Source organism: Mauremys mutica, chromosome 9 (assembly GCF_020497125.1).
Source record: "Mauremys mutica isolate MM-2020 ecotype Southern chromosome 9, ASM2049712v1, whole genome shotgun sequence".
NCBI lineage: Eukaryota > Metazoa > Chordata > Testudines > Geoemydidae > Mauremys > Mauremys mutica.
This window is the reverse complement of record NC_059080.1, coordinates 5,007,373-5,020,175: the sequence shown is the minus strand read 5'-3', so window position 1 is coordinate 5,020,175 and position 12,803 is coordinate 5,007,373. Positions and strand designations below refer to the sequence as shown.

The window sequence follows — 12,803 nt, the reverse complement described above, 5'->3', positions numbered from 1 at the left end:
CTCCAAGTTATACCTCTACCCCAATATAACACTGTCCTCGGGCACCAAAAAATCTTACCGTGTTATAGGTGAAACCGCGTTCTATCGAATTTGCTTTGATCCACTGGAGCATGCAGCCCCACCGAAACACTAATTTACTGCGTTAGATCCGAATTTGTGTTATATCGGGTTGCGTTATATTGGGATAGAGGTGTAGTTTAACAACAGCTTCAAAATGACATTTACGTATTACTGCACTAGGTCTCAGAAAACCAACTACTGGCCCAACCTGTTGGATCACCAACTGAAGTCAATACAATACAATACGTGAATATAGAACTCCTAACCCTAGTCCCTGAAGTAAATTAATCAACTATAAGTTGTCCCAATACTCGGACTTGTGAGCAGGTCATTTATGAAGAAGTTCATGTTAAAACAAGAATCACCATTTCTGGGAAAATGCCATATAGAACACCGCCAAGAGAAGGCCATCTCACTGTCACCTGCCCCGCTGAAATCATATCAGTCACAAGTGTGTAAGAAAGTTCATAAAACCACTTAGTCTGGATAAGACTGTATTAGTACTTCATCGTGAGACTTAATATTTACCCACAGCATAGGCTGCAAAAGTAATTTGGGACTGTTTCACAAACTGTAGGGTGAGTGATTGACAAAATGAGATTTTATATTGGTGAAAAAGCAGCAAATAAATTAAGAGTTGACCAGTCTTCCTAAAAAAGGAAACAAAACAAGTCTATACATATGCCCAGGGATTGCAAGACTGGATAACAACTTGGAGATCTCAGCATCCCACAGAACCTATATCTGTAGCCTTCTTTGGTTAGCTTTACATCAATAGTCAACTCGCTTCTCTAAGCAATCAGGGAAAATGGCAAGAGTAACAGTTGCTGGGGGTGCAGGAGAAAATTTCTCTTCTCATCCTCTTCCAGAAGAGATTTTTGCTTCTCCACGTAGCACTGCCAGATCAGTAACAGCCAGGCAAAACCAATTAAAATGACTGCTTCAATCAGTTGTGCCTGCTTAGGACAATGGGGAGATCTACAGGTAGGAACCACAAACAAACATGCCATTCTCTAAAACGGGAATTAAGAGTGTGTGGGGAGTGAGAGATTCCAGCAATACCTCAAAGTAAGTGTAAGCAAATCCTGGACGACATAGTAAATCAGAATTAAAGTAACTTGCACTATTGTCTCTGCATAGCTACCAGCCTCTGGCTAGTAGCATATCAGCAAACTCACTTAGCATCTCAAAGGTTTTTAATCTGGAAATTAGTGCTTTTCTTAAAACATAATTTCAGAAGTACTAAAAATAAAGCATCCTAGGTTGTTCTTAAAATAACCTGCCATCTACCCAGAGAAAACCTAACAAAAGGACCTGATCCAATGCCGAAGGAAGTCAGAGACAAAGTCCATAGACAAAGTCCATTGACAAGAGATTTTAGGTGCAGTTTTATGCATCTCTGGAGACCAAAAAAAAATTTATTTTAAAAAATTTAAGATGTTGGTCTTTATTTAACCCTACAGATAGTTACATCTATTTTAGATCATATTTAATCATCTTTACTATGCATTGCATTCCGTACAACACATGGGGTATGGAAGAGAGAGCAAGTTCCACTGATTTCAGCGGGTGACTTCTTCTGCCTACCAGCAAGCCTACGCTAGTATAAACATTATAGACCATGACACCATTGTTTTATATAGGGCACCCTCTTTTAGCAAGGGTCAAGCAAGGCCGTTGATTTAAAGTACTTTTAAGTGAAATAATTATAGGGCTATAAGTTACACTGAAGTGACAGCCTCCCTGCAACCAAAGGAACTGTTTCCATAGTCCCTCTGCCGTCTTCTGGTGGGGTCAACTCAGCTGGTGTTGATGGAAAAGGCTAAACAACTATTTCCTAAAGTAACCAATGAAACAAGATTGTATCATTTATTGAGAGAGAATCACCAACAAGAGAGCAAAGCAATTGGCAAGGGAGATCATCTGCTGCTGCACAGATATTGGAATAGATTTTGTAAGCTTACTTTTTCATTCTTAAATCTCCTTCCGCAACCCAGAAAAAAGATCTTGGCATATGCACCATTATTGTTGTAGTTTGATATTAGTATTTCCTTTGCAAAGTTTTTGATTTGTAACACATACAAATCTGCTTGGCTACTTTGGAACTAGAGATAGAGGAAAACAGACTTGATTTAAGTCCTTAGATCTTTCCCATTTAAATAAATACAAGATACACTCATCATGTTCCACGTGCTTTTGATGATATGCAAACTACTGAATTATGAGAAATATTTGCAGGCTAAGCCTGTTTATTCTTGATAGAAGAAAAGGAATATCTTACCATGCTTCAGAAAGTAACTATTGTTCACATGAAGTACCCAATTCATGTTATTTTTGTTTTAAACTATGCACTCTGTGCCACACAACACTATGGACAAAACACATCAGTTCCCATGTATTTCAATTGCTATGTACCAACGTTAGTAGTATAGCACTCCTCATTGGTACAATACTCCAAATATAGACATTTTCTTTAGTGAGACTTGCATGGCATGTGGTAATAACCTATATAGTATTCTTATTGCAGAGTTACAAGTAGATGAATTGACACTGGAAAACCATAAATATTTTCATTATACCATGTTGTGTGCAATACAACAAAAAACAAGGAAGTGTGTTCTCACAGCTAAGATTGCCATGACAAAGACTAGGTTTGCTGTATTTAGTCCTGAGTGGAGAAGAGAAGGGAAATATATTTCACACTGTGCTGCAGAAAACCTTCCAGTGTTGTCGGACTAGAATGCCAGCTAACATTTCTTTGCCAGAAATTAAGGGATTTTAACCCTGAGCTCAAGATGGATCTTCATGAATGCAGAGACAACAAAATGAGACAGGGAAGGAAAGGTGTGGAGTAGGAATCACAAAATAAATACACCTCAACCTTGATATAACCCTGTCCTCGGGAGCCAAAAAAATCTTACCATGTTATAGGTGAAACCATGTTATACTGAACTTGCTTTGCTCCACCAGAGTGCGCAGCCCCACCCCCCCGGAGCGCTGCTTTACCGCATTAATCCGAATTCATGTTATATCCGGTCACGTTATATCGGGGTAGCGGTGTACTGACTTATGCAAGTGTTATCATCATTTCAGAGAGCAGACTGCATTTCAAGTGTGTGAATGTAATGCTGGTTAAAGGCAGAAGATGCATGGCCCCAGATAATAAATTTCTCTTCCCACAGAAGCTGTACAATGCGCACAGCATCAGCACAACCATACCCATGTTCCACCAACATGCTTTGGCCATCACCAGCAGAGAACATCCATTCTTAGCTTCTTTGCTGGGATTGCCAACAACCGTGGTGTTTGTTATGTGGACATCTGCATACTTTGTGCTGGGCTAATGCCAATCAGATGATAACTATTGGTAATTACTGACGTTAAAACAGAAAAGAACAGTAATGGAATACCTATGCCCAGAGCCATTCAATGGATACATTTTTACAAATATTCAAAACCTCTCAGTGAAGAGTTTTGTGGTGTGCTTTCATTTGGACATCTCAGCTGCTTGTAAGTCTTGGTCTGAGAAGCAAACAGAAATATCGCTAAGGTGGCCTATATTTTTGACATGTTCTTGGGATGCAGCAGCCACGGAAAGACAAAGACTACTTGCCTCAATCCTGAGAAACAACAAAAATGGGGGAAGAGAAAGACACACACTGGGCCAAATTCAGCACTGCTGTGTGTAATCACATACACCTGTGCAGAGTAATACCATCCAATTAGAATGGTAATGTTTTATACCCACATTAAACAGCTGTAAGTTACAACACATGGCAATGCAGCACCACATTGTCTCTCTTCACTTCCTGAGCTGCACCTTTAGCAGTAGGTGTGGGAGGAGGAGGAAGAGACAGGCCCAGTATGTTGCTTTGGTCACTAATGAGGAGACACACCAAGGTGAGGCATGTAAAGGCAGCAGCAAGTGTGAGGAAGAGATAGTCAGTTGCCCCAATCTTTGTGCTGCAATACAAGCCACATGCATACAGGGAAAAGGACTGCTTCCAGGCTGCTGCTCCAATATATATATTCCTGCTGCTGCAGAGAATAGGGGAAGTCTTTTGCCCTAATCCTTGTGCACAAAGCACTGCAATGGGGTAGAGATGCACCCTCTAGTCTAGGATTCCCTAGCAACAGCAACTGAACTGGAGGCAGAAGCAAACTCAGTTAAAGGAGGAGGAGAAAGAGGGGCAGCAGAGGAAGGGGACAAGGATCATGGGGGAGGGGAGAAAAAGCTTCAGAAGCCCCTTCCTCCAATACTTGTGTAGCAGCAGCCAAGGTGCGGCGGGAGAACTCGCACTGCTCTGGATCCCAGTGCTTGGGGTAAGGGGGAACATGACCCATGCTAGCCTGGTCTATGGGGTCCTAGTGCTTAGGCAGGACTAGTGGCACCAAGGGGATGGGGAGGAAGGACACACACTGTCCTGTTCCACAGGATCCTGGTGCAGAGGCGGGGTCCAGGTGTCCCCATCTATAGGGTCCCATAGGGGGAGGCAGACAAGAACCACACTGTCCTGGTCTAGAGGGCCTTGGCACATGGGGAGGGAGGGACGGACGAGACCCCCACCGCCCCGGTCTCCCCAGGGAGAGGGAGGGGCGGGACCCCCTGGGACCGGTCCCCAGGGGCGAGGGGCAACCGCAGGGGCGGGACCCCACCGCCCCGGGGTCCAGCAGGGCTGGTGAGGGGTCGGGCCGAGGAGAGGCGCTGGGCGAGGCGGGGGCGGAGCCGCCCGGGCTCCCCTTGGCGGGGCGGCGGGCCGGCCCCGCCCCACGCCGGGGCGGCGAATCACGCTCCTCCCCCTCCTCCATCTCAGCAGCGCCCTCCGCCAGCCTCGCTCCTCCATACAAAAGCAAAATGTCCGCCATCTTCACGGGCTGCTGCTGCTGCTGCCGCCGCCGGCGGCGGCGCCCCCCGGCCGGGCGCGCGGGGGCGGGCGTTACCTTGATGCAGTAGGGCGGCTCGTCGAAGGTGACCAGCATGTACCTGTCCCCGCGGCTGGCCGGGTCCCGGGCCCGCAGCTGCGGAGAGAGCAGAGAGGCGGCGTTAGCCGGCGGGCGGGCAGGTGGGCGCGGGGCAGGCGGCCCGTCCGCCCGGCCGGCCCGCACTCACCTTCATGAAGAGCTCCACGGCGCCCTTGGCGATGTCCAGGTAGCTGGTGCCCAGGTGCGCCCGCTGGTTCATGGAGGCCGAGGTGTCTATGAGGAAGAGGAGGATCGGCATGGTCCCGGCAGCGCCCCGGCCGGCCGGGCGCCCCGCGGGGGGAGCGGCTCAGCCTCCCCCGCCGCCTGCAGCCCGAGCGCTCGCAGCCTGTGGCCGCCGCCTGAGCTGCCTGGCTTCACTGAGACCCAACTTCTCTCCCCTCAGCCTCCGGCGGCACCATGTGACCAGCCCGCACGCCATTGGCTGGCCATTATACCGTCATTTGCATATTCATGAGGAGGGGGAGCTGCTGGGGCGAGGCCCCCCCTCCCTGGCAGGGGCGGCGCTGGGCCCGGCAGAGGAAGGGGCCGTAGCTGGCGCACGGCGAGGCGGGGGCTGCGCTTGGGAACTCTCCTGCAGATGTGCGCCGCGGCTGGAAACCTGGGAGCTGCGCTGTGGGCAATGCCAGACCCCCGCAGTAGGACTCCTGCCTGCCCCTTGGTAAGGTACCTGCTGTCACTGGCAAAGCCAGTTCCTTGGCCAGGCCACCACGCTCAGTCACACACAGGCTGCTGTCAGCATTTCCTGTGGTTGCAGAATTGCATTCCCAGCAGGAGTTGAGATTCACAAAGTTTAAGGCCAGAAAAGGACCATTAGATCATCTAGTCTGACATGTAGAGCCTGGGCCATTACATTTCACCAGAGCCCATAACCTAAAGCATAACCCTTGTTTGCCTAAAGCATGCCTTCCAGAAAGGCATCAGTTTTGAGACGAAGACATCAAGAGATGGAGAATCCATTGCTTCCCTTAATAGTTTGTCCCAGTGGTTAATTATCCTGAATGTTAAAAATATTGTATCTAATTTGGATGTCTGGCTTCAGCTTTCAGCCATTGATTCTTGTTATGTTTTTCTCTGCTCAAGTAAAGAGCCCTTAATATCTGGTATTTTCTCTCTATAAAAGGTTCTTAAGAGAGTCTGATAGGTTACTAGATTAATCTTCTTTTCAATAAACTAAAAAGATCAAGCTCTTTAAGGCTCTCACTGTAAGGCATTTTCTCTAGCCCTCAAATCATTTTTGTGACACTTTCTGCACCTTCTCCAACTTTAGAACATCCTTTTAAAAATATAGACACCAACACTAAACTATTTCAGAATTGATCTCACCAATGCCCTTTAGAGGCAAAATCATCTCTCAACTTTAGATCTGCTGCTGCTGCTGTGAAGGAGGACTAGGTATTGAATAGAACTACTGAACCATGACTGCACAGAGCACTTTACAAGAACCCATTAACAGCACTTCTAAAGAAAAATACAACTTCCCAACCTCTTACAATTAAAAACTTGATTCCATTTAAAGTCCTCTAAGATAAAGGAAATTATTGTTAATTTATTTGGAAAATTGTTCAATGTACTTGTAAGAAAATAGAAATAATATGGAGTCAGCGTGTCATCTCAAACTTTTAAAATACAATATACAAACTGTGGCCCCAATTCTGAGCTGAGGGTCTTTAAGCAACCTTTACACATCTCTGATTCTGGACCTGGCCGCCAGTGTTACTTACGCTACCTACAGACTTCTCCCTACCGAGCCAGCAGAGAGTCCAGAAGAACAAGGATGCAGAATACTCTGGCCCACCCCTGCATTGCATGAGAGTGGTGATAGAAGGCTATTGTGCCAACCTTCCAATAACCCAGTGAATCCTTCTGCACTGGTATAATTCATCTTGGTTTCAACCACTTATGCTGTTAAGTAGTAAAGAAGTCAGACCCTGGCTCCAAATTAAGGCCATTAGCTGTGTGCTGGCCCATTAACATGACCACAGCAGTTGAACTAAGCATTGGATTTCAGGGCCACTGGATTTCTGGACTCTAAAAACTTTAAAGAGCCCTGAATCCCTTACCCCTTCCATTTGTTACTGCTTGTTATTTGTATAATAATGTTCATCTAGGCTACCAAAAGTTTCCACAGTTGCTGCATGTACTGAATTTATGCATGCAAGTGGCAACTAATGATATCAAAAAGCAAGGAGATGCCTTTAAAAGGGAGGAAAAAAACTCCATCTGCAGAAGAAGGGATGAAATGCTCTAGATCAAAGAGGGGCAAAAATGCTACTGAGGCCTCAATTCTGCAATAAGCTCTGCACAGGTGGACCCCTGTGCATGCATTCCCCCTGATTTGAACTTCTCAGTAGTTCAGACCCTGATGCTGCCATACACCTACTACCAGTGTAACTAGCATGCATAGTTTCCACAATGAAACAAAAAAAAAGCTATGTCGCACTATGCCCACTAGTAAGTGCTTGCAAAAAAAATACTAAAGAGGTACTGTCAACAAATCTCATTTTAAAGAGATAATTCAGTTATTAACAACACTTTCCACTGAATGGAAACAATTTTTAGAGTCAAATATTCATGTCACAATATATGTCTTACTATTTGCACATTATGCAGCCTGAAAAATTAAAATAGAGCATTCAGTTTCTCTGTTTCTAGTCCACTTCAGTTGATTTTTCTGATGTATTTGATCAATAATGTTTCCTTTCACCAACTCTGACAACATGGGAGGGGGGAGTTAAAATCCCCTTCAAAGCTATTTTAATTGAAAGTAAAGACAAAAATTGTTCATGAATATACTTTTACTCCTACTGATCAGAATAATCTCTGGTGTAACTCCATTGAATTCAGGGATGAATTTGGCCTGCTAAGTACTGTAAATACCCTCTTCATCCCTTCACACACACAAGGTCTACATTTTGAACCTAAAACTGGTAAATGTTATTCTTGTCTCTATACTGATTTTATAAAAGTCCCCCACCACACACACACACTTTTAATACTATTTTACACATTTTAGCAAATTATTTAACAGTAATGGACCATAAAGTGAGAGAACCATTTAAAAAGCTTGTATGATGAAAACAAAAAAATAAAGTGACTTGGCTGCTCCATTTTCATATATGTGCAATAGAAGTACATCTGTCATTAGGGCTTCCGAATTTGAGCAATTATGATGAAAACACTGAAGGGGGTGGAATATTTTAAAGCAAATTTATGCACATGAATGGAGCCAGATTGATAGAATTAGAATTTTGAATTCCAAATTATCCAGGCAAGATACAACACAAGCAGCCATAGTGCATACTTTACCACACTTCCCTGCTAACTCAGCCTTGACCCTACAAGGACAGATTCTAGGCATGAAAAGGACAGTTTAGTCTTGATTCAGTCCTTCTCTAGAAGATGTCAGCTAACACCAACTGCGATGTACACATTTATCCACCAAGAACTTGTCTGTGACCACATACTAATTGCTCACACCAATGAATAGCTATCAGATCAAATGGTAACTTTTGATTACAGATCAGCTGGAACAATTCGAACTAACAACCTAGTGGTTAAAGGTTCTGTGTCTGCAATGATCCATTAGGCCATGTGAGAGGCTAAAAAATACTGTAAAACCATAACACTCCCATGATTCCTTTGACTTTGAGTGGACAGGAACCCAGTTATCTCAGAGACCTTTCCTACTCTCCCTCATCACAGCATTTAAAGGACAAGACAAGCATCTTGCTTTCAGTTTCTGAGGTTGATCTCTCCAGGAATGGTGGCAGGCAGTGCGCTCTCAGATGAGAGCTATGGCTTTTGGAATTTGTTCCAGCTGGAGTCCACCAGAGCTGAAGTCTAGCAACACTCAAGGCACAATGCAAGACTTAGTTTAGTTTAGATTGATGTGACTTTGATAATGGCTGAAAGTAATGGACGCCATGGTTGCTAATATGCACAGAGACAACAGCAGTATGTGGATACTCTATTCCAGAATAAAAATCACTTTATTCCAGAATAATTTAGTGTGCTTTATTCTAGTCCATTTTACCATGCAGATGAGTTCTTATTTTTCCATTCCCTGTCCTGACCTAACTTCACATCTAATAAGATTTTAGCTCTAACAACCTTCTTTGCTTCTCAACTTTTGTATTGCTTCATAGGATACTTTGTTCTCAGCTAGTTGCTATCTGACAGCAACACCAACAAGATCAAAAGATTTGAAAGGCACTAGCCATGCACCCTTGAGCATAAAAGGAGCCCAACTTTGGCACCTGATGAGCAATTAGAGTTTGAAAAGCATTTGATGGATCACTCAGGAAGAAATATCCTAATTTAAATCTCCTTAAATCCCCCCCACTCTATGCTTTCAATCTTGGCCTTGCAATCCAGCCACCCTGACCACTTGTTCGGTCCAGCAGTCCTAAACAATTAACGCTTAGAACATTTATGTAGAATTTTTAATCTTTAAATCACTGTAAAATATTAATTAATCCTCCCAATGCCTCTCTGAGGTAGGTATTATTCCTTTCATGGGGATGGGGAAAACCAACAGAAAGGCTAAGTGACAGGCTCAAGGCACTGGTGTCAGTGCCAGAATTAGAATTCAGAAGTGTCTCGCTCCCAGTACTGTCTCCCTCTCTATTTCCTCTCTAGGAGGATGAAATATATTTACATTAAGTTAACAAAAATATTTGTTTGTGGCTGAACAAGCTTCTCCCATTTGAGGAGCAAGAAAAAGTTAGCTAGTATCTCTTTCCTCAATTCCAGCAACCAGGGGAACCAACATGATGACAACAGCAGATTCTGGAATGTTTAAAGACTGCATGGAAGCTACTAGTGATGTTAAGCAAACCAAAGAGGAAGACTACTCTTTTTATGACACTAAACTGTGTCTCAGAACATCAACATTCAATTCTTCGCTCTGCCACAGACTCCTGTGTGACTTGGGGAAGTCACTTCATTTCTTTGTGCTTCAGTTCTCCCATCTGTAAAATGGGGGAAAATATTTTCTCATTCTTTGTCTGTTTTGTGTATTTAAACTATCAACTCTCTGGGGCATGAACTCTGTATGAACAGCACTAAGCACAATGGGACCTTGCATAAATTGTGTGCATGTCTAATCATGTGCCATCAGCAGGACTTGATCCCAGAGCCTATAGCATCAAAATCACAGAGCCTTGCCATTTGAAATTTTAATAGTGCTGTTGTGTGGATAGAGCACTAGACTGGGACTCAGGGGACCTGGGTTATAGTTCCACCTCTGCCATTGGCTTGCTGAATGATCTTGGGCAAGTCACTTCACCTCTCTGGGCTTCAGTTTCCCTATCTGCATAATGGAGATAATGGATATTGACCTCCTTTGTAAAGTGCTTTGAGATTGACTGATGAAAAGCACTATGTCCTATTATCTGGTAGCAGTAGTAGACAGTTAGCCACTTGTAGACCCGACAGTTGAAGGGGACATGACACATTATGCCAGTGTATTACACAGATCCTATTGAAAATCAAGCCCTTACTTTTGCTGCATGTTGCCGGGCTGTGACCCAGGTCATGCTGACTGCACTCTCTTTTACTGGCTTTGTAATTACATTACAGACCTCCACACAATTATTGTTGTACTGCTAATTTGGAAATACACTTATCCTTTTAAAGATTTTCACTTTGCTTTACTTGCTTCATAGCTTAGCCTCACCCACAATCTGTACAGCAGTTAAGAACTCAGGAGTCTTTCCATTGACTTCAATAGGTTTTGGATCACCTTACATGGCAGTAACTGAAGGCTGGAGATAAATCCCATATTAACTTGATCCTGAAGACTTCCCACATGCAAGTCTCCCATAGACTTCCATGGGAGTTATGCATACACTATTGAGTTTGTTCTCAGAAGCTCATATAAATTCCATTTTCAGCTCTGAATTATGATGGAGATTATACTACAGGTTTAAATATATCCTGAATTCAGCACATTTCACACTGATTTATATGCAGTTCATAAATTAGATGCCTACAGTTGGTAACTGTCATATTTATCTATAAATAATGGAAGCAATATCTAACAAGGTAAATAATTCAAAGAAAGACTGGGATTTTCATATTGGCTATCATCCTTTCCACACACTAGTGAAAATGAAGCCTAAAGCGATCATAAGTACAGGAGTAGGGGGATGAGAGTGCACACAGCATTATCCCCTCTCCCTGTCCCAGGCATACTGGAAGCCACTTACCTGGTGTGATGTCAGGTGCATGTCCAGCTGATGCGGGGCTGGAGTTAATGGGATCTGGCAAACCAGCAAGGGGAATGGGCAATATGCAGCTATAACCACTCTGCTAATGACAGCACAGCCTCTGGAGAGCTACTAGAGACCAGATGAAAATATGGACTGACTGACACTGCTCAAATAGAGATCCACATGTTTGAGAATAGATTTTACCTAAGTTTCTTGCATTCCACAGAGTTAGGAGAGGAGTCATGACTGACCTTGTTGTTTAGCTGCCAATCCCTTCTCCCACATGGGATACCGCAGTAGAGAGTTTTCCTATGGCCCATTCCCACATATTTTTTGCATGAAAGGGGCTGACGTTGCCCATGGCCCAAAGATAAAAGTCAGATCACTTCAGCCTGCATAACAGCAAACAGTCTAATTTCCAGTTAGATTTAAAGACCTGGAACAAGGGGATAGGGAAGAGATTGGCTGTCCACGTGCTGAGATCATCATCCTATAATGGCAGACAAGCAAAGTCTCAACCAGATATCCTGGAAGAGATAAAAAATTAATCCAAAAAGCAGGATTTCAAAATAAGTAGCAGCTGCCCAGACATGGAAAACTTTGTGTGAAGAGTTAGCCTCAAAGTTCAAGAGAACATCCCCTCAGGAGGAAAAATAGCATTTAAAAAACATTGCTGGGAGTTGATGTGAATGGAACAACAGAAAAGTTCAGTGGTTTCTTGACAAAAGGAAATTGAAACCCTCCTTGATAATTACATTTAACTAGGTTGCCAGGCATGAGAAGATAAAAGATGAGACACAGGAACATATGAAATTAAACCAGAAGATGTTTGTTCCAGTTGTACTGTATCTCCATTATCTGATTGCACATAATGCCAGATAAATGTGTCTCTTCTACTTCTGCTCAGTCACTAATTCTATATGTCTCACTCAGTGTCCTTGTGTAAAAATGGGGACGTAATTCCTACTTATCTCCTAGGGACACTGGGAGACAATGGACCCAATTCTTGGGTCCACTGTGGTCCTTTAACACCACTTTACCAACACAAAGGGGCTGCAAAGCCAGCAGATCTGGACAGTTGGGAATTCCTCCTGTGTACAAACAATCCTGCTCAGTGTAGCAGAGCTGCACCACCTCCCTTAAGTCGCAGCCCTCAGGGTAGGGAGCACGGCAAAGTCAGGGAAAGGGAACATGGCCATAATGTGTCTATGCTCCAGCTATTCTCGGCTGTTGGAACGGCCCTTTGGAACCACAGGAAGCAAGGCACACATTATAGTAGTCCTTAGGCTGCCAGGGTATGAACTGACCCCCAGCCACATTCAGAATTGTGTGAAGCCACTTTTACTTCCTAGTCTCTGGTCCTATGCCAGGCACAGCTCAGCCAGACTTGAGATTCAAACCCATTGAGCTTTGAGGTACTTGGATGAGAGGCGTAGTAGAAGCATGAAGTATTGTTACCCACTGGAAAGCAACCACTTAAATCAAATGAATTTGCAGAGTAGTTTTTAGTGACATTATTCAAGCTACGATGTAAGAGATTACTCAATA

The 12,803-nt window shown here is 43.8% G+C and overlaps 1 protein-coding gene across 5 annotated transcripts in view; it reads right to left on the bottom strand.

The window, feature by feature from the left end:
• Nucleotides 1-5,469, bottom strand: part of LOC123377290 (integrator complex subunit 6-like) — a 51,991-nt gene extending 46,522 nt beyond the window's left edge. For 3 of the 5 annotated variants that reach the window (XM_045030002.1, XR_006582162.1, XR_006582163.1), the window contains exons 1-2: nucleotides 5,171-5,429; nucleotides 5,002-5,079 (exon numbers count right to left, since the gene is read on the bottom strand). In XM_045030002.1, the coding sequence (XP_044885937.1) occupies nucleotides 5,002-5,079; nucleotides 5,171-5,281 (189 nt within the window). In that variant the 5' untranslated portion in view covers nucleotides 5,282-5,429. Of the gene's footprint in view, nucleotides 1-5,001; nucleotides 5,080-5,170 lie in introns of all 5 variants that reach the window. The other 2 variants (XM_045030003.1, XM_045030004.1) reach the window with 1 other exon arrangement.
• Between the last annotated feature and the right edge of the window lie 7,334 nt (nucleotides 5,470-12,803).